The sequence below is a fragment of the Palaemon carinicauda genome, chromosome 4 (assembly GCF_036898095.1).
Source record: "Palaemon carinicauda isolate YSFRI2023 chromosome 4, ASM3689809v2, whole genome shotgun sequence".
Taxonomy (NCBI): Eukaryota; Metazoa; Arthropoda; class Malacostraca; order Decapoda; family Palaemonidae; genus Palaemon; species Palaemon carinicauda.
Window position 1 is genome coordinate 79629395 of NC_090728.1, and position 27122 is coordinate 79656516.

At 36.5% G+C, this 27122-nt stretch overlaps 1 protein-coding gene across 1 annotated transcript in view; it reads right to left on the minus strand.

Annotated features, from left to right (window-relative positions):
* The window catches only part of LOC137640023 (VWFA and cache domain-containing protein 1), a 447337-nt gene that overhangs the window by 60687 nt on the left and 359528 nt on the right, over window positions 1-27122 (minus strand). Inside the window, 1 exon segment of the mRNA XM_068372387.1 lies at window positions 17317-17472. Within this exon segment, the coding sequence (XP_068228488.1) occupies window positions 17317-17472 (156 nt within the window).

Consider the following 27122-nt stretch of genomic DNA (forward strand, 5'->3'; position numbering starts at 1 on the left):
GAGGATACGGTGAACTATAAGTCTCCATTCTACCAGATCTAGCATGGATGGGTTTGTATGAATCACCCTTGAGAGAGATTGGTTGTAAATATTGGCTTTGCATTGCAACTTTCTAGGACACTGACAAAAGATGCCGCAGATCTTTATATTATTACTTCTGCAGTCAAAAAGGAGCAATTAACATCATCCTGCTGTTTACTGAAATTCTGAACTTGTTTAACACCTGCAGAACAATGCCCAAGTATGGAATTGGTAATATGTAAAGTATTCTTATTTCTCAAGAGGAATATTAAATGATCTAGCTAACATTTTCACATATAAGATATTAGTAGGGTATTGAAAGTATTTGTTATTGAGAGGAAAGATATAAGGATCCAGGTTACCATCTCACATTATGCCCCAAAGATTCTAGGTGACAAAGATCAGATAGAAATGTGGTATACTGATGATACCTCTATTGAAATTCAAAGTATTTACAAAATTGAAGCCCTGTGGTAATAACTCGGACCTGGCAGAGACCGTGTATCACTAGACGTTACTGAGAAATGCATTAAAGCCTCTAATTAACACTTGAAGAGTTACGTTAGGGTTTGAAAAGGGTAAGTTAAGCCTAAAGTAATACTTTGAACCAATAAATATATGGATTTCCGAGATACCAGAAAGTAAGTTATTGACCTTAAAATCTTATTACAGTAATACCTTGAGAAACGAGCGTAATGCGTTCAGGGACCCGAGCTTCTATATCAATTCGCTCGTATCTCGGATCAATTTATCCCATGTAAAATGACTAGAAAAAACACCTAAAACAGTATATTACAGTGGAAAAACATGTTTATAATTGTTCAAATTCACAACCTACGCTCACAAAATAACAAATACCTATGTACCAGTTATGATCTGCAATAAAATGTGACATTATTATGAAGTTCCTACCTTCGAAACAGACGGTAGCGGCTAACGGCGGTATGTGCGGAGGAGGAGGGAGAGAGAAAGGGGAGGAGAGAGACTTGATGGCAACACGTTCTGTACGTTACACTTTTGTAACACTAAGTTGTGGAATGATCTTCCTAATCGGGTAGTTGAATCAGTAGAACTTCAAAAGTTCAAAGTTGCAGCAAATGTTTTTATGTTGACCAGGCTGACATGAGTCTTTTTATAGTTTATATATGACATATCTGTTTTTGACATTGTTAATAGTTTATATATGACATATCTGTTTTTGACATTGTTAATAGGTTATATATGACATATCTGTTTTAACGTTAGTTTCTAGAATGATTTATTGTTAATTTGTTCTCATCATTTATTTATTTCCTTTCCTCACTGGGCTATGTTTTCCTATTGGAGCCCTTGGGCTTATAGCATATTGCTTTTTCAACTAGGGTTGTAGCTTGGCTAGTAATAATAATAATAATAATAATAATAATACGTAACATAACTTGAACTTTAAATTTAACTAAAATGAAATTAGCTTACTGTACACACACCTAAAATAAACGTTAATCTTACTTTACATTAAACTTAATTCTAATTTTGTTTTCATTTTTATTTTTTTTTTACTTTTCTTCTTCCAGCTTGGATCTATTTGCCTCGCTTTTTGATTCACTTTAACCTTCACTTTTTGCAGGCCTTTTTAAAAGGAACCTATCGAGGGATGTTTGCTTTTGTCTCCCCTTCAAAATGTTACGAAAACGATGTACACAAGTGTCGTCAAAAAAGGCTAACGTACAATCACATGCCAACTTGTCCGAGTGCCTCTTTTCCATAAAATCAGAAAACTCCAGCCACTTCGCATAAGTCTCTGATTTCCTTCGTAGAAAGGCGGTCCTCCTCTTCCTCACTACTGAGCTATTGTAACACCTCCAAATGTTGCATCTCCTGGAGCTCGTTCAATTCCAAGGTTGTTCACGTCTGCCTCATCTACCTCCAGCCCCATGGACTTTCCAAGAAACACTATTTCCTCCACCACAAAAGGTTCGGGTTCATCAGGGTCTGGCATATCGAACCCTTCAAAGTCCCTCTCAACGACGGAAGCTAGCCACGATTTCTTCCAAGCTGAATTAAGAGTTCTTCGTGTGACACCCTGCCATGCATTGTCAATAATTTCTAAGCAATGGACAATATTGAAATGTTCCTTCCAAAATTCACGATGGTTGAGATTGGTGTTGTCTGTGACATCGAAGCATTTCTTGAACAAATGCTTCATGTACAGTTTTTCAAAGTTGAAAATTACTTGTTGGTCCATGGGCTGGAGGAGTGGCATGGTGTTGGACAGGAGATAAAGGACCTTAATAAACCTGTACTCATCAAGAATGTCCTCTTTAAGACCAGGAGGGTGACCAGGGGCATTGTCAAGGACCAGGAGACATTTCATTGGCAGGCTTTTCTCGGCCAAATATTTAGTGACTGCCGGATCAAAGCACAGATTAACCCATTCTGTGAAGAAATGATGCCTAACCCAAGCCTTAGCATTAGCGCGCCACATCATTTGCAGTTTTTCTTTCAAGATCCTTTGGCTCTTGAAAGCACGTGGGTTTTCTGAGTGGTATACCAGCAGTGGCTTGACCTTACAGTCACCGCTGGCATTGGCACACAAGGCTAGAGTTAACCTGTCCTTCATGGGTTTATGGCCCGGTAGTCTCTTCTCCTCTGCCGTGATGATTGTTCTGGGCATGTTCTTCTAGAAAAGGCCAGTTCCATCGCAGTTGAACACTTGCTGGGGGATGTATCCTTGTTCTGCAGTAACTGAGGCAAAGGTTTTGACATAGTCCGCCGCGGCTTTCGAGTCGGAACTTGCTGCTTCCCCATGCCTCACAACCGAGTGTATCCCAGTCCGTTTTTTGAAATTATTCAGCCAGCCACGACTGGCTTTGAAGGTTTCCGCTGGCGTCGAATGTCTCCCCTCTCTCAGCTGCTTGCTTTCCTTTCAAGTCATCGTAGATTCCGCTGGCCTTTTCACAGATGATCGTCTCGGTCATGATATCTCCCGCCAACTGTTTCTCCTTTATCCATATCAAAAGAAGCCTCTCCACCTTGTCATGAATATCACTGCGCAGCTTGGAAAGGATGGTTAATCCTTTGGAAGGCTTGGTGCTCTTTATAGCATCCTTCTGCTTGAGGATGGTACATATTGTTGATGTACTCCTCTCATATTGGCGAGCCAGCTCAGTCACTCGTACACCACTCTCAAGTTTTTCGATTATTTCATGCTTTATCTCGGTTGTCATCATACGCTTTCTCTTTTCACTACCCTTGTTTGCACTCGCTTGCTTGGACTCATTGCTTATTCACTTAATTTTGTACTGATTAGCGCAAAAAACACGTAAAAAATGCAAACACTACAGCCGATGCTCGGAGATAACTTTACGCGACAGAGATCCAACGGGAAAGAGCGAGTGATGCTGTCCTCGTGTACAGCCTCTTGCACACTCGGCCACCTAGCGGCCGCATAGGGAACCATCTCGTATCCTCGTATCTCAAATTTGTCTCGTATCTCAGGGCAAAAATTTGCTCGAAACTTTCCTCGCATCTCAAATATCTCGTATGTTGGGACACTCGTATGTCAAGGTATTACTGAATAAAAAAAATTAATTACATAGGCTGTGGCAAATACAAAGCCTGAACTAAACACAGTGTCATCATTCCCTCTAATCAACAATCTGAAACTTTTAAAACATTACAATTACCTGCAAGGTTAAGTAAAAATTAATACAAGAGGCATATATGATGTAATAAATATGTCATTATACAAAAATTTTAACAAGAGGTGTCAGAAACCGCAAACACTGCCCCTTGCATGTGAACTTTATGAAAACACTACTATTGCTCTAAATGCTTTTGTACTGTTACAGTATCTGTAAACATGTATGAATCTGAACTTTGTGAAAACAGGTAATGTTGAATTTTACCATTCAAAGTCACAGAAGGTCCAAGGCCATGGTGTTATTTTAAAGTCTATGTGTGGTTTTCTATCTGTCAATAATATTAAGAGTGTGTATCTGTACTTGCTTGAGAGTTGTGGTTCTCTGAAATTCAGAGACCTTAAAAATTCAACCCTCTTGAACTTTAAACATACCAATCTTCAAAACTATGCATTTCCACTATTTTGATATATATATTTATACAGTATTTTTGGTACCAGAAAGTGAAGATTTTGGTCTTGGTTTCAACTAAATTGGATAATATTTGACGGAGGTATAGTAAAAATTCGTTTATGAACTTTTGGGTTACCGACTTACCGTGACCTTGAATTTGACCCTATGAGGTCCAAATTTTAATGGGGTCTAGTGTGTGTTATATTGCATCTCTCCTGAAAATTTCAAGTAAATTGGTCTAATAATTTACTTTTAAGTTTCTAACAAAGAAACAGACAAAGGAATCTACAAAAACTAATACTCCATCCCCACCTCCGTGGGGATTGGGTAACAAGGTACAGAGACCGAGACTAAATGAAACTAAAATAACAGCCATTCTTTGTGATAGTAATAATAATAAAACACACTTATCCACAATAAAAATAGGGAATTGAGATGTTTATAAGATAGTTTTATCCTAGGATTTTTGGATAATTCAAATTATGCCTCAATTCCTACTGGCACGTTAGTGCTGTTTGCGAATTGTACCTTTTATTAGTTTAATTAAAGTTCTTCACGGAATACAATATACTATAACCACATTTTCTTTATAGCCAGACTCGCAAGAGTAATAAAAGCACTCGTTAGAATTTATTCAACTAAAATAACCCCGTGATAAGCAAGTGGCTGAGCTTGCAAGAGAACAGAAACACATTATCATTCGGAACAGCATGTGATCGCCTATCTTTGGCTGATACATCAGCTCCCAACAAAATATTTACATAGATTGAAGTGAATATAAATTTTCGAGCATCTATGATCTGAAACACAAATTCCTACCTCGCCCCCAAAATAAAAAATAATTTTCCTTACGGTCACTTTCTGTAGCAAGAGGAGGGATATAAGAATCCATATCACATTTGGTATTCTGCCTCGCAATCTAGATATCTTAGCAACTAGGTATGCAGAAATGCAAGAGTTTAACTGCAGAAAGATCTAAAGTAGTTAAAAGAAATTGAGGCTACGAGAGGAACACGACTCTGAAATCTATACAATAGATACATAAGAAACATAACAAATTAAATGTATTAATTGTACACCATAATGTTATACTCGCACTACATTTACTTTGTTGAAATAACTTGATAATTTAGTGAAACACACATTGTCATACAAAACATGATGCCAATAATTTAGTTCAGTTTAAACTTTGTTGATCCCAATAGGATTTAAGAGAATCATGTGACATGCTATGCCATCTAACTGTTAGTAGAGTGGGACAGTGAGGAAAAAGTGCAAATAGTGGTGCAAGCAACAAATTTGGTATGAGAACTCTTATTATCCCCATGAATCAAAATCACCCTCCAGCCACCTCAATGTATGACTACGGTATTTCTAAGATGGCTGACACTTTTCTAAAATGAAGTAACTTTGCTCTATATTTCAACTATTTTCATTCGATAAGCCTACAAAAGTTGCTTATTGCCCTTATAATGATTGTGAATTCAGATTTGGGGGTTCAGCCCATCCCTTTGACGAAGGAATTAACTAAATGGAAGACAACCTGTGAATAGTGGATTTCACGCGCCTTTGCTTTATACACGACACCCACAAGGTGCTCGTGCGAGGGTTGTAACCTCTGCATTCCATGCTTTTATCTTTCTCTGGTATAATTGGAAGATTTTATCAGAAAAGTGTATTAGAAGGACCCCTTTTCACCGGACGCCACAGGTCGACCCAGAAATGTATATATCTCTGATGGATACCAATATATTTTGTGTATGAATCAATTTTAGCAAGTGCAGCTGCAAAGAGCTAAGCAGTTAAGTCCAGAATTGAAGCACTTGCACCTGCCAGGCCACCAGCCACCCGTTGAGATACTACCGCTAGAGAGTTATGGGGTCCTTTGACTGGCTAGACAGTACTACACTGAAACCTTTCTCATTACGGTTCATTTTTCCTTTGCCTACACAAACACTGAATAGTCTGGCCTATTCCTTGAAGATTCTCCTCTGTTCACATACGCCTGACAACATTGAGATTACCAAAAAAATTTTTTTTTCATAAAAGGGGTAAACTACTGCACTCCAATCGTTCAGTGGCTAATTTCCTCTTGGTAAGGATAGAAGAGAGACTTTAGCTATGGTAAGCAACTCTTCTAGGAGAAGGACACTCCAAAATCAAACCATTCTTCTCTAGTCTTGGTTAGTGCCATAGCCTCTGTACCATGGTCTTCCACTGTTTTGGGTTAGAGTTCTCTTGCTTGGGGGTACACTTGGGCACACAATTCTATCTTATTTCTCTTCCTCTTGTTTTTGTTAAAGTTTTTATAGTTAATATAGGAAATATTTATTTTCGTGTTGTTGCTGTTCTTAAAATATTTTATTTTTCCTTGTTTCCTTTCCTCACTGGGCTATTTTCTTTGTTGGAGCCCCTGGGCTTATAGCACCCTGCTTTTCCAACTAGGGTTATGGCTTAGCAAGTAATAATAATAACAATGATGATAATACGACCACAATTCTTGTCAAGATTTTTCTACTACTGGAAAATCTGTCCAATATGGAAACCAGGCACCATCAATCTGTTGCCATTTCCGAAACTGGATGACATACTAAGGACTGGATTCAAATATGCCCTGCTTGAAAGGCACTTCTCTTGCAATGCTTTCTAAGAGCAGCTCTTGTAGGGGGAAGGCAATCATAAGCTCTTTACTTCCTTGCAAAGAGATCAAGTCTAGCCTCATTTACATCTTTAATACACAAACTGATTTGGTTGTACATCAGCACCACAAAATCATCAGTAATTTGCAGGTCTTCAACATCTGCAGCTGATGGTGTTGAACTTAATTTGGTGAAGGTGGGTGTGGCACACTGAAACACAGTCCATGTTTGCCACGAAGACTTTCTCCTCTTTCCAAGAAAGACAAACAGTAAGGCTCTGAAAAATGAAAGGGATGAGGCTTTTGGTCTCACGGAGGCTGCAATTTCACGGATAGGTATCTACCTCACATCTTCTCCTCTTCTAAATTTAATCCATAGTGTTTAAACCAGTTTTTTCAATGCTTGATGCTGCTATGATGACAACATAGCCTCTGAACTACATATGCTTGCACTTGAGACATCTTCATATTTTGCAGCATGCAAATGGACTCTAGTATCTGCCTCTTGTGAGTGCAGACTTGTAGGTCAGCCGTGTTCTGATCAGCTTTACTCCAATGTATGTATGTATGTATGTATGTATGTATATATACATATATATATATATATATATATACATATAGATAGTAGGTAGTAGGTTGGCCTGGGCACCAGCCACCCGTTGAGATACTACTGCTAGAGAGTTATGGGGTCCTTTGACTGGCCAGACAGTATACTACATAGGACCTTTCTCTCTGGTTACGGTTCTTTCCCTTTGCCTACACAGACACCGAATAGTCTGGCCTATCCTTTACAGATTCTCCTCTGTCCTCATACACCTGACAACACTGTGATTACTAGACAATTCTTCTTCACCCAAGGGGTTAACTACTGCACTGTAATTGTTCAGTGGCTACTTTCCTCTTGGTAAGGGTAGAAGAGACTCTTTAGCTATGGTAAGCAGCTCTTCTAGGAGAAGGACACTCCAAAATCAAACCATTGTTCTCTATTCTTGGGTAGTGCCATAGCCTCTGTACCATGGTCTTACACTGCCTTGGGTTAGAGTTCTCTTGCTTGAGGGTACACTTGGGCACACTTTTCTATCTAGTTTCTCTTCCTCTTGTTCTGTTAAAGATTTTATAGTTTAATTAGGAAATATTTATTTTAATATAGTTACTATTCCTAAAATGTTCTATTTTTCCTTATTTTCTTATTTCCTTTCCTCACTGGGCTATTTTCCCTGTTGGGGCCCCTGGGCTTATAGCATCATGCTTTTCCAACTAGGGTTGTAGCTTAGCATTTAATAATAATAATATATATATATATATATATATATATATATATATATATATATATATATATATACTGTATGTATGTATGTACTGTATGTATGTATGTATGTGTATATATAAACAGTATATATATATATACATATATATATATATATATATATATATATATATATAAATATATATATACATATGTACATGCATATATATGTGTATATATATATATATATATATATATATATATATATATATATTCAAATAAGCCATATATATTTTTGATACATTGTCTGGATTCTCTTAACGACCTCGGGATCAGAGCCCCAGGCGAAATCACACAAAAAACAAGAGCTTGTGACCGGCTTGTGACGTGGCCAAGTGGTTTAGTCACTGTCTATACAAGCTTGCCGACCAGGGTTCGATTCCCGGCCGGTCACAAGCTCTTGTTTTTGTGTGATTTCGCCTGGGGCTCTGATCCCCAGGTCATGAAGAGAATCCAGACATTAATGTATCAAAAATATATATGGCTTATTTGAATATGAAAAAGACATCTAAATGTGCAAAATTTATCATATACAGTATATATATATATGTGTATATATATATATATATATATATATATATATATATATATATATATATATATATATATATACACACACACATATATATATATATATATATATATATATATATATATATATATATATATATATATATATACACACACACATATATATATATATATATATATATATATATATATATATATATATATATATACCCACACACACACACATATATATATATATATATATATATATATATATATATATATATATATAAAACATGTATATATATATACGTATATATATTAATATTATTACTATTATTACTAGCCAAGCTACAACCCTAGTTGGAAAAGCAAGATGCTATAAGCCCAAGGGCTCCAATAGGGAAAAATAGCCTAGTGAGGAAAGCAAATAAGGGAATAAATAAATGATGAGAAAAAATTATCAATAAATCATTCTAAAAACAGTAACAACATCAAAATAGATATGTCAAATATAAACTGTTCACAACGTCAAAAACAGATGTCATATATAAACAATAAAAAGACTCATGTCAGCCTGGTCAACATAAAATCATTTGCTCCAACTTTGAACTTTTCAAGTTCTACCGATTCAACTATCCGATTACGAAGATCATTACACAACTTGGTAACGGCTGGAATAAAACTTCTAGAATACTGTGTAGTATTAACCCTCATGATGGAGAAGGCCTGGCTATTAGAATTAACTGCCAGCCTAGTTTTACAAACAGGATAGAATTGTCCAGGGAGATCTGAATGTAAAGGATGGTCAGAGTTATGAAAAATCTTATGCAACATGCATAATGAACTAATTGAACGACGGTGCCAGAGATTAATATCTATATAAAGAATAAGAAATTTAATAGATCGTAAGTTTCTGTCCAAAAAATTAAGATGAAAATCAGCAGCTGAAGACCAGACAGGAGAACAATACTCAAAACAAGGTAAAATGAAAGAATTAAAACACTTCTTCAGAATAGATTGATCACCGAAAATCTTAAAAGACTTTCTCAATAAGCCAATTTTTTGTGCAATTGAAGAAGACACAGACCTTATGTGTTTCTCAAAAGTAAATTTGCATTTGAGAATCACACCTAAAATCTTAAAAGTTATACAAATTTAAAGCAATATTATCAATACTGAGATCCGGATGTTGAGGAGCCACCGTCCTTGACCTACTTACAATCATACTTTGAATTTTGTTAGGATTCAACTTCATACCCCATAATTTGTACCATGCACTAATTTTAGCTAAATCTCTATTAAGGGATTCACAGATCTACATTCAGGAGATGGAATTGATGCAGAGAGTAGCAAAATCTGCATATGCAACAAGCTTGTTTTCTAGGCCAAACCACATGTCATGTGTATATAGTATGAAAAGTAATGGGCCAAGAACACTACCCTGTGGAACACCAGATATCACATTCCTATACTCACTATGGTGCCCATCAACAACTCTTTGAGGTCTATTACTTAAAAAGTCAATAATAATGCTAAGAAATGACCCACCCACTCCCAACTGTTTAAGTTTGAAAACAAGGGCCTCATGATTAACACAGTCAAAGGCAGCACTAAAATCAAAGCCAATCATACGAACTTCCTGACCACAATCAAGGGATTACTGTACAGCATTGGAGATTGTAAGAAGGGCATCACATGCTCCAAGGCCTTTACGAAAACCAAATTGCAAACTAGGGAATAGATGATTACCTTCAGCAAACCTATTAAGACATTTTGCCAGAAGACGTTCAAAAACTTTAGATAAAATCGGAGTTATGGAAATTGGGCGGTAATCAGTGGGACTAGAGCTACCACAAACACATTTACATAGAGGAGTAACATTACCAATTCCCCAACAATTGCTAAAAGCTCCTCTTTTTGCTAACTTGCACAAAATAATAGATAAATTTGGAGCTAAGAAATCTGCAGTCTTTATAAAAAATAAAGGAAAAAAAAACATTTGGGTCTACACCTCCATAAGCATCAGGGTCCATCAACAGAGCTTTAATTTCACGAGATCGAAAAGCTAAACTAGTTAGTTTAGCCTCAGGAGAACAAGAATGAGGAAGTTCAAGTTTTTCATTGCTCTGTTTACTGTCAAAAACATCAGCCAAAAGGGTTGCCTTTTCCTTTGGGCAGTGAGTGACTGAGCCATCTGGTTCAAGTAAAGGAGGAACTGTTCCATCAATACCAGAGTGCAAATTTAAGGGTAAACCACCATTTATGTTCCTGAGTTGTACCAGAAAGGGTTTCTTTTATGGTTAAATTGTATTCCTTTTCAGTTGGGGCATAAACTCTCTGAGCAAAAGCCCAAAGCTGAGTATAGTTATTATAGGTCAAATCTGATCTGATACCCTTCCAAAGTTAATATATATATATATATATATATATATATATATATATATATATATATATATATGTACTGTATATATATGTATATATATATGTACTGTATATATATGTATATACATACACACACACACACACACACATATATATATATATATATATATATATATATATATATATATATATATATATATATATATATATACACACACACACACACACAAACACACACAGTACGGTCCCAAATTATGCAATTTGTTGGGAGTTTCGAACTGATCACTCGAAAGTCCCGCCATTTAACTCCACAAACGTTACGTTAAATTGAGGTAAGATTGGAAGATCTTGCGGGCGTTGCGGCGAATGACTGTGGTCCCATACGTGACGGTATTGGGGCATAAAATTCAACCACCTGTTGGGGAAGGAGCGGGTGTCAGAGAAACAAAGTATTTATTATTTACGAGTCACAAAAATTATATTGTACTGTCGCACCACGATAAAAATATCGATGTATATGTTTAGAGTCAAGGACTCTCTAGTTTGGTGGATTACAGAAAATTATGGCCTTCAGCCGAAGTATTAAGTTTACCCTTTGATCTGAAGTAAGACTTGGACAGTTTCTCCATCTTGTGGTCGATAAAGAAGCTTTATCAAACCCCTTATTGAATAAATAACGTAAGAGTTCCCTCCCCTCTCCCAAGGACACTTTAGTTAGCGCGGGAGATTGTAGTTTTCTTCGGAGCTGTCCAGAGCTACGCTCGCTCTCTCCGCCTAAACCCCCAAACAATAAGTTGTTCTAATTGTTGCTCTCTCTGTCTCTGCTCCAAGCCACGTGAAACCAGGTCGGTTCCCCCAATTTTTCTGAGTGTAGTATTTAATTAATATCGCACTGTAACATTGTGATCCCAGTGATTGGGGATTGAATTTATTCAGTAAAATACGTCTGTGAACCTTGGTAGGTGTTTTACCAAGGATTTATCTTGAAATTGTGTGAATTTAGTCTTTTTTGGTCCGATGTGGACTTTGTGCTTCATGGGCACATGTTACAGACCCCTAAGGGGAGACAGTTTCTTTTATCAATTAGTTTAAGTGTTATGGTGTGTTATTTTTCTATTAAATGGTTATTTTTGTAATAAATTTGAAAATTGTAATCATATTTTATTGAATCCTGAATAGTTTTGGAAAGCTAACCTCTTCAAGGTCTTGCCATCGGCCCTTACCATCGGGCCTAGAATCATTAATTTAATAAGTCGGAGAAAAATTCACGACACGATTCATCATTTGCGAAGCTGTTCAAAGTCTGCCAGTCAAGCACTACAAAATGTATCAAATCTATTGTCTTTTTAATATTTTGGTAGCCCTAAATACGGTGCTTGATAATAAATGTTACCAAACGATATCTACCTTACATTTTATTAACACAATTTCATAATAAATAGCCTATTTCAGGAAAATTTTCATATCAACAATGAAATCAGCCTTTAACTATGCGAGTTCAGCTGACAAAATGTAAACAGAATTGTGGTTACGTTCTCAGCAATCTTTATCTTTCTCTAACCTTTCGATAAATTTAATGGTAGTGCTAATGATGGCATATTGAGGTTTTCACACTAAGGCTGGGTTCGTTTATTGGCAGCGAATAGCGTAAATTTCGGTAACAAGTTGGCAATATTTTGTCATTCTAAACAGCATAGATTTGCTGAAAATGCGTGTGTGTGTGTGTGTGTGTGTAAGAAATAAAATCTTAGTTCACAAATGGCAACCTGAGTTTAAGAATGAAAATAACAAGACTAATGTTAGTTGTGGTGATCAATTCCTCGCTTCAGGTGGTACAAGAAACAAAAACACAGCATTCGATTACAACAGCTAATTCTCTCTCTCTCTCTCTCTCTCTCTCTCTCTCTCTCTCTCTCTCTCTCTCTCTCTCTCTCTTGTTATACAATATTTACATATAGATGAAGAAACCAAAATTGGGTTTCTTAAAAAGTGTTAATTATAAACAAAATAAAAATATACCGTGTATAAAGCCATTTCAATCGTAGCTTAAAATACGGCATCTGATTTTGTCAGCAAACCATTATTTATTAGGAAACATCATTTCATTCTATGAAATTGCTACTATTTAAATAGTTAATTGTGCTTTAAGAAAAACGTACTTTTGTTTCAAATTTCGGGTGTGTTTTAAAAATTGAGTATTGCTGACTTTTTTATGTTCTACTTTTGGTTGTGATCAGATCAGCTGATGTCTAGTGCCGCTCTCAAGAATATGCGTGTACGATTACAGTAACAAAGTATTGTTTACTGTATACCATTTATTAACTTATTCAAAACATTTATACAGTTAATATTACATAAGCATCAATGTGTTATAACCTATATTTATTTTAAGTACATTTTAAACTATCATTCTCTCTCTCTCTCTCTCTCTCTCTCTCTCTCTCTCTCTCTCTCTCTCTCTCTCTCTCTCTCTCTCTCTCTCCCTCTCTCTCTCTAGGCTACCTTTCGCTACCTTTCATTTCTTGCCATCCTCTATCTCCTAACAAATGAAATTTTTGTTGCTTGACAAAATTTCAGTTATATACTAAAAATGAACCACGTTTCAAATTTTCCTTACTTTCTCCGATCTCGATGACTTTAAAAACCAGCCTAGCACTTCCTCTCTCTCTCTCTCTCTCTCTCTCTCTCTCTCTCTCTCTCTCTCTCTCTCTCTCTCTCTCTCTCTCTCTCTCTCTCTTTTTCTTTATTTTTTTCTTTTTTTTTTCTTTGCAGATGGTTCCATAACTGAGGTGGGTTCAAGTTGACTTATAAATGAAGTTAGGAAAAGCATTTTGGATATGGAAAGGACAATTATCTTTCGTAACAGTTTAGAATTATCGTAAGTTATCACTCTGTCTTTAGCGGCAGTTTGCTATTGTGGATTAAACGAATAAGGAAAAAAAAAAATTCCAGCTTTGATACGAATTTAGGAATTTATATGGATACGGTAAGTAAAATATTTGTAATAACATAATGTTTACTAAATGTTTGTAATATCATTAGTTATGACTTAGATCATGTGTGTTTAATGCATTCGTTTGTTTATTATGATCGAAGATGGAGCGTAAACAAATGGAAGGTTTCCGTTTCAGGCGGCGTCATAAAGAAAAACATTTCATAAATGGCATTCATTTCATTTATTTGAAAGTTCTAATAAAAAATAATTAGATCATTGGTAATAACAAATTCAACATATAATCTATACTTGGTAAAATTGCTGTCAATTCAAAAACACAGATGTATAAATGCGTCTGTTTCTTCGTTGTGATCAGAGATAAACGTAAACAAAACATTGGTTGTCGTTTTCTATTGTGCTTTTTAGCGTGTTTAGGAAACGCATGATATAAAATCGCCTTTATTTTGATAATTCTGGATTTTCAATCATACAACAAGCTAGTCTATAGAGTGATGGTTTTGCTATTCACCAGTTGTATTATACAATAGATATGACAAACATTAAAATTTGTCTGTATTTTGGGTTGTGTTATAACGGGAAATATATGGTGTTTACACCTATCCTGGTTGTAATTTTAACCATTTTTCAAGTTATTAGAACTTTAAAGTATATTAAATGTTTTATTTATTTACAAGAACAATTTGATATTATAAAGAAATACAGTATAGTACAAAGAAAGTATTGGAAATGGGTAGTAAACACATTTGAATAGGCAAATTGCTGGTTGCCATGGCCGCAATGGAATTATTTCTGTTAGTTGTGTGTTTCGAAATTCGCGATTTTCCATTTACACGAGGTCATTAATCGACCAAATTCTCGCATAATTCGGGACCCTACTGTATATATATATATATATATATATATATATATATATATATATATATATATAAATATGTATATAAATATATATATATATATATATATATATATATGTATATGTATATATATATGTATATATATATGTATATATATATATATATATATATATATATATATACATACTGTATATATATATATATATATATATATATATATATATATATATATGTAATGTATATATATATATATGTATATATATGCATATATATATATATATATGTATATATATATATATGTATATATATATGCATATATGTATGTATACATATGTATATATATGTATATATAAATGTGTATATATATATATATATATATATACATTACATATATATATATATATATATATATATATATATATATATATATACATGTATACATATATATATATATATATATATATATATATATATATATATATATATATATATATATATATAGTGTATATATATATTTCTAATCACAAGAAGTTAAGCCAAGAAGGAGATAAACTAATTAGAAAGGCCAAGATCAATGAAGAGAAAAAGTGGCTTCAGCTTGTAAAGAAAACCCAAAAGATTTTTTCTTGCATATGTAAACAGTAGAAACCCAATAAAAAACAACCTTAGTCCATTAAGAGACTCAGAGGGTAATCTTATAACATATGATTTGGAAAAAGCTGCACTGATGAGTATATATTTCACAACTGTATTCACTAGGGAAGAATCAACGACCCTGCCCAAACCAGTTATCAAATATGAAAGGCCACAACAAATAAATAGAATCACTTTCATATAAGATGATGTCAAAAACATACATAATAAAAGGACTCAGTAAGTCTAAGACACTATGTCCAGATGATATTCATCCAAGAGAGATTATAGAACTAGAAGAAGAGATCACCCCACACTTTTACAAAATGTTCCGAAAGACAGCCAACAAAAGACAGGCACCAAAAAGATGGAAACTAGGCAATGTTCCTCCAATCTAAAAGAGGGTGCCAAAAGAAGAACCTGGCAACCACACACCAGTATGTCTAACTTCAGTGCCTTGCAAAATTTTTTAATCATTTATAGTAGATTCAATAGTAGAACATATAGAGAAGAACAATCTTTTGATAGACAGCCAAAATGGTTTTAGACAAAAGAGATCAAGTGTGACAAATCTCTTGGAATTGTTCCACATCATGTTTAGCATTAAAACAAAAGCTAGGCAATAGACATCATATACCTTGTTAGCATGCCAGGAATTTAGCAGTCTTGTAGACAACCCTTACTTCAAATCAGAAGGAATTGAGTCATTTTCTTTTCCTCCACATGTCCAATGACCTAGCTAATATCACTAAGAGACTATGGCAATTTATTTTTCCTATGTAAATGTTAACAAGTCCACAAAATTTTTATCACTAAAGCTTGGTCACAGATATCAAACCATGGTGATAATTTGCATCCACAATAGTAGGAAGGAATACTTGGGAATGTACAGAGCATAGTAATATATATATAAAAAAATCATAAACTTCCTTTGCTCTACCTAAGGTAGGCCAAAACAATCTACACAAGGTATCTTCCAAAATATAAACAGTGCCACTAGGATAATAATTTTCTAAACTTTGGACAAAATATACTGTACATGTACAATAATATACTGTATGCACAAGACATACGTCAAGTCAATGAATATACTTCTCCCCATTATAATAGATAGAATTTCACCAGAGTGAATATATCAAAGTATACAATGTTTAACATAAAACCGAATTAGAACCTTAAAATAAGTATACACTAGATCAATTACTTTCATTAGAACATTAAAAATGAAAACCAAATGCCTAATTAGCAAGATTTGCAAATGATAAAGTGATAATAAAAATGTGTTGAAACAAGGTTTGCAGTGAGCTATCCTGTACCAGGGGAGGTCTCAAAAGTTTTTTATTTACAATTCTTCTTGCTGTAATTAGTTATTTAGTAGTTGGTTTGTTCAGTCAACTAGGTGCTATGAATTCAATAGAACTTAACAAGATTGCGCTTTGTAAAAATTCATGAAAAGCTGATACTGGAAGACAGTAGAATGAATTTAAATTGAATATGCAAATAAGATCAAGGGTAAAAGGTTTGGAATTATGCTGAAAAGTGTTTAGATGAATTCCCGAAAAATACTGGTATTAAACAGCCTTAGAATTCCCTTGATAAAAATTTTATACTTAATTATCAGAACAACAAAAAACAGGCTTAAAAAAATATTATACCATACAAAAAAAAAGTTTATTACTACTGATCCCCTCAAAATATAGTATTTTAATGACATAAACCCTGATAGTGTACCTCTAGAAACAAATTATGCCATCAATACTAATATATTTGGCATAGTATATAAAATTTTCATGATGATGATGAAAAAAATACCTTCTAAAAATAAAAACTCATAGGCCTTTATCAATTTCATTCAAGAAACTCTTCCTAGTATTTAAGAAAAATAAAATACAGGTGTTCCTGTCATTGTTAATCTAAAAAATAATTCAATAATTTTTTACCTGGCTGTTTCCATTCCCAGAAGAAGCCACAACTTGCCCTAGAGGAAGGTGTAGAGAGTAATGTCTTTCACTTGCTCCATGCCACCATCGTCCACACCAAACCTTTGTTAATAACCCTCCGCCCCCTGCTAATAATTCCATGGAAACCACAGGTTCCTGCAAAAGAAATAAAAAAACAGAATTTTTAAGATAAATTATCTTTATATTAACCTTCCATTAATATTCTATTAATGTAATTCTGAAGAGCCAAAGTCGAATTCTTAAAATAAAATGAGAAATAGTATATTTTTCTCTTTCACTACTATGTAACTTTCTTTGTGGAATGTCTGTACTGTCACCACCAACCTGCCTTGTATAAGCACCATCTGACTTGATTTACATTCAGTAAATTTTACTCCCTTTGGCAACATTAGACATAATTTATGTCTGGTGGAGATTTTTTTCACAAAATCTCAGCGATTTTTCTGGACGTAGATAGTGGACATAAGAGGTCTGACCACACATGATAGTACAGCATATGCCACAGAGAGTGACCATGAGCCAGCAGAATTATGTGTTGGTGAACCTATGAGGAAAAGTACCTCAGTCTATCACAGACGTTGGCAGTGACAACAGTACAGTACTGAATTGTGTTCCAATATTTCCTCTACTGTCTCGCAATACCAGACACTTAATAGGAACTTCATATATAACGGAATAAATCCATGTAACCAGAGTAGTGTTTGGTTGGCAAAGGTCATTGCAAGAAGAAGTTCATAGCTCAGAGATATTTATATTAATTTATATAAAGGTAATAAAGAAAATAATGTTTTCATACTTTATCATCAAACATAACAAATGAACAAAGGAATTGAGGCATTTACATATCCAATTAATAACTAATGACACTAATAAGATTTGTGCTCAAATAAATTAAAAGTACAGTATACTTAATATAACTTCCAAATTTATTCAAACCATCTTATAATCATAAAAAGTTTTCACACAGTTTACTAAAATCTATTAGTATCATTAGTGATCATTTGGATGAGTAAATGCATTTATTTTTTTGTTCATTGTGATTGATGATTAAATATAAACTAACAAAATGGAATCCCTTTTGGGCATCACATGTAGGGAAAATATGATATAGAATTGGCTTAATTTTATTTGTTTTGAATTTCTAAGCATACATTAAGTAAAATAAAACTTGAAATAACATTCTTACATAATCAAAGCTAGCCTAAACACAGACAGTTTTGTAATTTAGTAGTCCTATTATGCAACAAATATTAGATAAACTAATTAAAATCTACCTTTATTTTACACGACACCCAATTCAAAGGTCGTCTTATACACGGGTAGGCTATATAAAACATTTACATTTATTTACTTATTTATTTACAAATAAAGTATCCTTATACTTGTATAGTATACATTTTTTATGATTTTGTTTGATCATCTACATTATTTTTCATCCTTTGTGGTTAAAATTTTCAGTGATTGTTCTTAAATAGTTTACTATTACTTAAGTATAAAATCAAAATGCCAAAGGGTATTTTAGTACCATATCAAGAGACAATAAATGTGGCAAGGCATCTTGATGTAGGTAATACTGGCGGGCATGTGTGAGTGGAGCCATCAACAAGTTGTGCTACAGAAAGACTTGCATCAAAAGAAAAACTTCATGAAGATAATAAAAATGTATGAAAGTGCCAAAGTGTCTTCTAAAAAATCACATTCTAAAAATGATTTGTATTTTTCCTAGCTATACAAACCTGATTAACTTAATATGGGTATACTCTAGTGCACAAGATGGTACAGCCAATGAAGAATTATCAAGGATCTGGCTACCAATATGGCATACCCTACTCGCCCGTGTATTGGGTCGACAGGCTATGGCTTCAAGTGGGGAACAACTCTAACTCTGGCTGGGACTTTAGGGGTGAATGCAGCAGGAAGTACAAGTAAAATGACTCAGGTTTGTAAAGCTGGGAAAAATACAAATCATTATTTAAATCTATGGTTTGTTTCTATGCGAAAACAAACCTTCGTCGTTTAATATGGGAGTCTTCCTTAGGTGGAAGGAAGTCCCGTTGGCCATCTGGCTGACAAATCACCCAAGGTAAATGTAAACAGTCCAAAAAGGTGAAAAACAGCAAACGTCACCCTTGCATCCCGTGGCCCATGAATAGGTTATAATGAATCATAGCCCACCGTGTTAGATATGCTCTCATCTGTAAATGGCACTGAGACTGCAAAGGCTGTAATATGAGTAAGGAATTGCAGTTTAATCATGATCCCCTCAAAAGGAATGTGAGAATGACACTTCTACTTACAGTAAAGAACTACCCGTCACTGGTGAGCTTATCTGCATGAGTGTCCGACCAGCAGTAACGCCACACATGATGATCTCAAAAGGGTGATGACGAAAGATAAGAAAAGAAGGCCAGACATTTTACTCTTACACAAACAAAAATTATGGGTTGCTAATGTTACCCTAAGACACAATTCTGTACGAAGGGTTCACTACACCAATTGATGGGTTATTACCAGACGTCCAATGAAAAAGGTGTCCAGAGACCTATGGGTGCAGTCATTTAAATAGCAAGCAGTAATGGCGGTTTGTCTCTTCCAGACAATAGCTTTAAGGAATTGTGCCATTGAATGAGTCTTCTGGAAAGCCATAGTGGCAGCAATTTCTCTGGTGTCAAGAGCTTTGGGAGCAGAAAGCATATACAGTATGGATCTCCCAGAGTCTTGTATACTCACATGATGGTTTCCCGAAGCCAGAAATATCTGGAGATTTTGGTTACTTTCTTCTTCATCCTGCCAATACTGTTGAAAAGATTCTGCATTTTCAGACGACAATAAAGTGTACATTTTAAGTAAAGACGCATTGCCTGTACAGGAGAGTAACCTCCTTTAGTGATGACATAGAGGAGTCAAATCGGTTGTCATTAATGGATGGATTCAGTGTTTTGACAACAAAATCAGGTACATAGGAGAATGACAGTTTCCGCCGCCTCCTCCTGGAATGTGAAACCAAGTACTGTCTGAGAGTCTATGAAGTTCACTTACAGTACTCTCTTAGAAGATGCCAAGGCTAGTTCGAAAACCATATTAAGGGTAAGATCCTTGTTTGAGGATTTACTTGAGGGTTCATAAAGTACCAGCTTACGGGTTCATAATGTACCAACTTAGGAGGATGAAGAACCTTAATCACACTCCAAGTTGAGGTTTGATTTCCTGAGGTGGACAAGTCTGTTCAAAGCCCATAATTCCCACAATGAGGAGAGATCACTTCCCTTCACTTAAAACCCCTGGTTCAAGGCTGTAGGACAACTAAAAAGTCCACAATCAAGGGAATTGTGGCCTTGAGTGGTGCAATGTACCTTCCATGACACAAATCACAAAAAAGGACCACTTTGCCTGGTAGACTGCTGGGGAGGATTTACGAAGGTAACCGGATACCTGCTTTGGAGTTGGTCTTGATAATCCCTTCTCTCATAAAAGATGCTGGATAACTTCCAGCCATGAAGAGACAAGCAAGACACTGCTGTCTAGAATCTCTTTACGTGTGACTGACATAGAAGCATTGGCCAATCTGGTAGCTCTCTTGTCACATCTACGAGACAACTTAGAAGGTCTAGATCTATCAATCAGCATGAGGCCACTTTGGGGCAACTAACGTTACTCGAAGCTCCCTAGATATCATGAGTTTGTTGAAGATTGAACAGGGGAAGGTGTACATGTCTAGTCTTCCAAAGGGTGCTGGAATACATCTCCCATCACCGCTGATGGGTCTGGGACTTGTGAGCAATACACTTCCAGCTTGTTTTTCAGGTGGTACACTTCCAGCATGTTTTCAGGTGATGTGTCAACCATACAACAAATTAGTGATGTATCCAGCATACAACAAGTTAGTGATGCATCCACCATACACCAAGCTCGTGATGTGTTAACCATACAAGTTTGTGATGCGTCCTCCAAACCGCAATCTGGTTGCACGTCCGCCACAATGCAAGTCAAGAGGTGCGTTCGTCAACCTGCAGTTTAGAGAAGTGCCTCGCGGTACCTCACGGCGCGTGACGCCAATGATTGGTCCCTCGTCCTATATAGTCTTATCAAAGGCCGGATTATACTCCACTTGTGTTATTGGAGGATGCTGCAAGTTAGGTGCCAATTTCCACCTCCTAGATCAACTCTTAAGAGTGTTAGAAATGTCCTAGTCCATGCAAAGGCAAACATAGTTCCACAACAGAATCTAGAAAGGAGGAGATATCATGACCCTTTCCCTCCATTAACTGCAGTGGTTTCTCAAGATCATCCTTCGAGAAACTCAGTACATTAGACCTCGTACTCCCATGATTCCACTGGTGTCTAACACGAGTCTACCAGATCCTTGTGTTAAGATTGCTTCCAAGAATGAGTGTTTACAGGGGGAGTTCTGTTTGGGCCTGTTTGATATTGACCCTTCTTCAAAAGAGGAGAATGTTAAATCTCCACTTCTGCCTACTAGCTGTTACCTAGATTTTGTCACTGTCACTGAACCTTTCCTCCGGTTCTTGCATCTGACTTGGGAAGACAATGAAAAGGCATTCTGGAATGGCGCAAGAATCGTCGTCCTGCTGTCAAGCAGGAGGAGACTACCATTCCTTTACCGAGTAAAAGGGCTAGACTCGAACTCATAGATTTTCTTCCTCCAGTTATGATTGAGCACCTGGGGTAGCCCCCTTAGAAGTTCCAACAAAAAAACCAGGTGAGGAGTTGCCCTTTCTGCAAGTCCTGGGTCTTATCAAAAAGTTAAGTAAACTTGGTGAAGGCCTTCCAGCACGGTATGTAGGGAGGAAAACTTCCATTGACGTGTTCTTTCCGTAGTTTAAACAATACAATCCATAAGATCGAGCAGCAGGTTTCTGCTCCAAAGGACTCCCTCAAGGAGGTAAGGTCGTCAAAGTTAATTCTGCCTTTATTCTAAACACAGATTTTATATGCCAGAAGGGCAATATCTTAATCCGTAGCCTCTGAATCCCGATGTCGTGTCCTTGATCCCTGGGGTCTTAGAGTGAGAAACTTTCTCACCATTTGGCAGTGTTGACAGCAGCTGAAATACTCAACTTTGAAACAGCCTCCACGTCAGCCTTGCAGGTGTGCTCTTGGCTGGATCACTGGTCAGGCACCGTCTCTTACTTTGCAGTCAGAGAATCTTTCGGACCTGAAAGTTTGAAAGTAATACAAAGAACTTGTGTGGTCAGGGGCCAAGTTCTTATTTCACCATTGTGCCTTTTCTGGGGGCAACTGCATTCTCAAGAGAAATGATGAAGATGTTAATAATTTTGTGCATTAGATGACTTCCAGAGATTCACTGACATTACAGAACACCCCAATGACACCGTGTCCAACCTTGTTCCCACCTACTGAGTTCGCGGTGGTAGTCGAAAAATGGGAGGTGAGGCAGGCTACAGGGTGACAAAAAAAAACTGTCATCACCTAAACTTGAATAACTTTTGAAATAAACAATAAATTCCTTTTATTTTTCAGATTTATCAAGAAAAATTAATGTTCTAAGAGTCTACCAAATTCGACCTTCGAGATGCCATGGACTACTGAGGAAAAGACATTTATAGTTGAGGCATATTTTCGGTTGAAGTCTATCCACGCAGCTTAAATGCAATTCAAAGAACGGTTCAGATGTCAAGAATTTCCTGTCCACTCAATGATCTACAGATGGATCAACAAGTTCAGAACCCATGGGACTGTGCATAACCTCAATTGTAAAGATGCTAAAAGACAATCACACTCTGGGTGACCGAAATCATCAAGGACACCACACAACATTGCTGCAGTCAGAGACTGTTGTCTGCAGCCCGAGCAAGTTTGTGCGACGGTGAAGTCAGAAATCAATCGGGAGTCCGTGCGGAGAATTTTGAACGCAGATCTCCACCTGTATCCTTACAGGATACAGATTAAAAACAATCTTACACCTGACGACATGAGGAAGTGAGTGATCATGTGCCAGTGGTTTTGCGACAAGATTGACGCTGTGCCAGACTTCCTTGACAATGTCTGGTTTTCGGACGAGGCACATTTTCTGTTGTCACACCCCCTGAAGACTGTCTGCAAAAGCCATTACACTCGGTGAAGTGCACTGCCTGGGTTGCCATCTCCAAACATGGCATCATTGGACCATTCTGGTTCGAGGACGACAACGAGCGGTCTGTGACAATCAACACAAAGCGATACGTCCAGGTGCTTGGCAAATTCTGGACAGCACTTGGTCGACAGAGAGGAGTTGTCAGGGTCCTCCAGTGGTTCCAGCAGGATGGTGCCACCCCCCACACTTCAAACGAATCATTGGCATGGCTACAGCAGTGTTTCCCTGACCGACTGATCAGCCGCAGGTGTGACTCGGAGTGGTCGCCGCATTCACCGGACCTGAACCCCTCCAGATTTTCATCTCTAGGGATACCTTAAGGACAGGGTATATGGAAACAACCCCCAGACTATCCCTGACCTGAAGGCAGCAATCACAGCAGCAATAAGAGTGATCCCAAGGGAGGAATGCGGGAGGGTCATCGAGAACTTTGCCCGCCGGATCCAAATGTGCCTGCAGCACCGGGGAGCTCATTTGGAGCACATTTTGGAGAGCCAGTGAAACAAAGAGTTTTTGTTGTCCAGACTCGAAACTTTGGAGATGTCTGCTACGCAGGCTTGACCTAAAGTAGCTAAAGTTTTGTGTCAATCTAAATGAAATTTTGGAAATTATTCGTTTTTTGGTGATGACCAATTTTTTTGTGTCACCCTGTACTGTACCTCCTTTAGGAAAGTGGCCTCCTCTAAGCAGTCTTAACAGAAACCATGAGTTTGCTCTCCTAAACAGCAGCCTTCTCAGCACTGACTCATTCCTTAACTGAACCATCCTCACAACTGAAGGCAGCACTCTACGCATCCCTTTCAGTGTCACAGACATCCAAACCGACGAGGTTGAGGAGGGAGAGGCTCGTGTGGGGGAAGGCAATCCCTTATTCTCCCACTTGAGGGAGGATGCCTGCCAAGTCAAAAGACGAGGTGGCAGTTTAACAGGGCAGAATCCTGGGTTGCAAAGGTCTACTCTCTGGGTATCACATCTCTCTCATAACATGTAGCCCTCCTCTAACTCAGACTCCTATGAACCCATCGATGGATTCGAAATGATCTCCAAAAGACCTTCTACAGAATAAGGTTCTAACTATGATAAGGAAGAATGCCATTGAAGAAGTCCAGGACAGGTTTCTTAGCAACGGAGGGCGGAAGAGTCCACAACTTCAGAATGAACCTGAAGAATTAAATGATCGTCGTTCTTTGTCGGCTGGCCTAGTGGCAAAAAATGACAGTGAAGGCTCAGCAAGGGGAATTTCAGGAGTCAAAATAAGAGTCATCTTCTCCTTTGACCAGAAGCAGTCGAAGGAGAACGATTTCATTTAACTTTCTTCTTTTTATGTCTGAAACTTCTTCCATTGGAAAGATGACCACTCACTACACACTGCACAAGGGGATTTTGAGAAGCATTGATGTCTCTTGCATGTTGGATACAAAGGATAAGGATCAATTTCCACACAACTAATAAAAGTAACACACCAGAACAAGTCCTCATAACACACACTTACTTCGGAAGCATTCTGAAAGACGAGAAAAAACAATTAGCACAAAGCAATGAAACTTCAAGAGCAAACAATGGACATCTGGACTCTAGCACGGACGGATTTAGAGTGATTCCTCGCTTCAAGCCACAGCTTGCTAATCTGACACAAGGCAAATAAGGGATGCTATATTGGTTACCAGATCCTCAATGATTCTTCATCAGCCATAAAAAGAATACCCATATTGTATAACTCAGGTTTCTTTTCGCATAGGAATAGCTAAATTTTATTATAAAGGACAAAAGTTATATTGATCAAAGTGAAGATGCAACAAAGGAACACTTATCTGATGAGTGAGAGAGAAAGGAAAAAAATGAATGATCATGAAGAAAATAGTTCAAGAAAAACTGTGTTCCAAAGGAACAAAAACTTCTAGAGGAAAAAAGATTTTGAAAGGAAGAAAAGATTTCTATGCTATTTTCCCTGTTGGAGCCCCTGAGCTTATAGCATCCTTCTTTTACAACTGCTGTTGTAGCTTACCAAGTAATAATAATAATAATAATAATAATATGAAAGAAAGGTTTAAAAGGAAAAATAAATTCCCCCAAACACAAATTAACACAAAAATCTGAGAGACCAAGAAAAAATTGGCAAATAAAAATATGATGATGAAGAACACACTATTGAAACTGATGGTGAGACTAGTATTGATGATCCAAGTAAGGTACTGTATATGCTGGAGATGATTAAGTAAATGTTGAAGACCCAGTTGCTGCAGTGGATGACTTGAGGGGTGATGATTATTCTGAACCTGATAGATTGGGAAGTAATGAAGACGCAGAGAAGGAAAGGGATCGTGTTCTCTGGGTTTCCTTTGTTTCAAGGCAATCCCGCTGCTCAAAGTCCCGTGGTCAGCGAAAGAGACAAGCATAAATCAGCTGGACTGAGCACTGAAGATGATGATAGTTGGAGCGAAGACCCCCATGCACCTTTTCACTTCTACGCTGGACATGACAGGGCCTATTTCAATCACTCCTCCCTTTTTTTTCTAACTTTTTTCACGATTGAGCTTCTTTAGTACTTCATGGAGGAAAAAATAATTATGCCAAATACATGCAGGAGAAGTTGCAGAGGCTGTCGGCTAGTCTATGGAATGGGTGCAATGTAATACACATTGGGCAGTAATTAGGCATCGTCACGTGGTAGATTGTTGGCTTTACCCAGACAAGGATGCTCTGGGCAAGAAACTAAACCTAATCGATGGCATCTTTCTTGGAAACAATGTCACACAGACGTTTTAAGGTGACAGGGAAATACTTCCACACATTCAACATGTGCACCTTACGGAAGGATAACAATGACAAGCTAATCATTATTCAGCCCGTCATACAGTACATCCGCAAACGATGTTGGATTCTCTATTCCCTAAAAGAACATGACGCTCGATGAGGGAACGTTAAAGTAGGAGAGGCACCCTCTGTGCAAGGCCAAGTCAGGTTGTCCTTAATTTTATCATTTACAATGTCATTTCTTATAATGCGACCCCCTTCAAATTAGCTTCAAAGTTAGTCTTCAACTCTCATGTTACGCGAGTTTATACAGTAAATTAAAATTAGTCTTCATTTTTTACAATTTCCAGTCAATGGGTCAGTTTATGGTTGGGTATATGCAATATTCATATTTATTTTCTTATTCATTTACAAATAAAGTAGTCTAGTATAAATTATTTTATGATTTTCTTTGACATATATACATGTAATGTAGCAGTAGTTTTCAGATTACTCACTAGTGTTTTCTGGCGCTGTATTCAGTTTGTTTTGATATATGGCCCATGAGTGAAGTATCTTTATTTTCGTGAGTTTCATTTTGCATTTAGCCTAAGTAGTCTATATTTACTTCAATTCGTGTCATTTAATTCCCTAATTATGTCATCACAAGGTGAAAAAAGTGTGATAATCTCAGCTGCTCGTTTTGATATTAGCCACATGTTTGGCAAAGATAGTAGGCCTATAGCCTATAGAATTTGGTATAATTTTGCTTGATTTTCTGCATAGGGAATATATATATATATATATATATATATATATATATATATATATATATATATATATATATATATATATATATATATATATATATATATACCCACCTAAACCCCCACTGCTTTGTATAGTTAAGAGGATAGGGATAATGTCGACTTTAAAA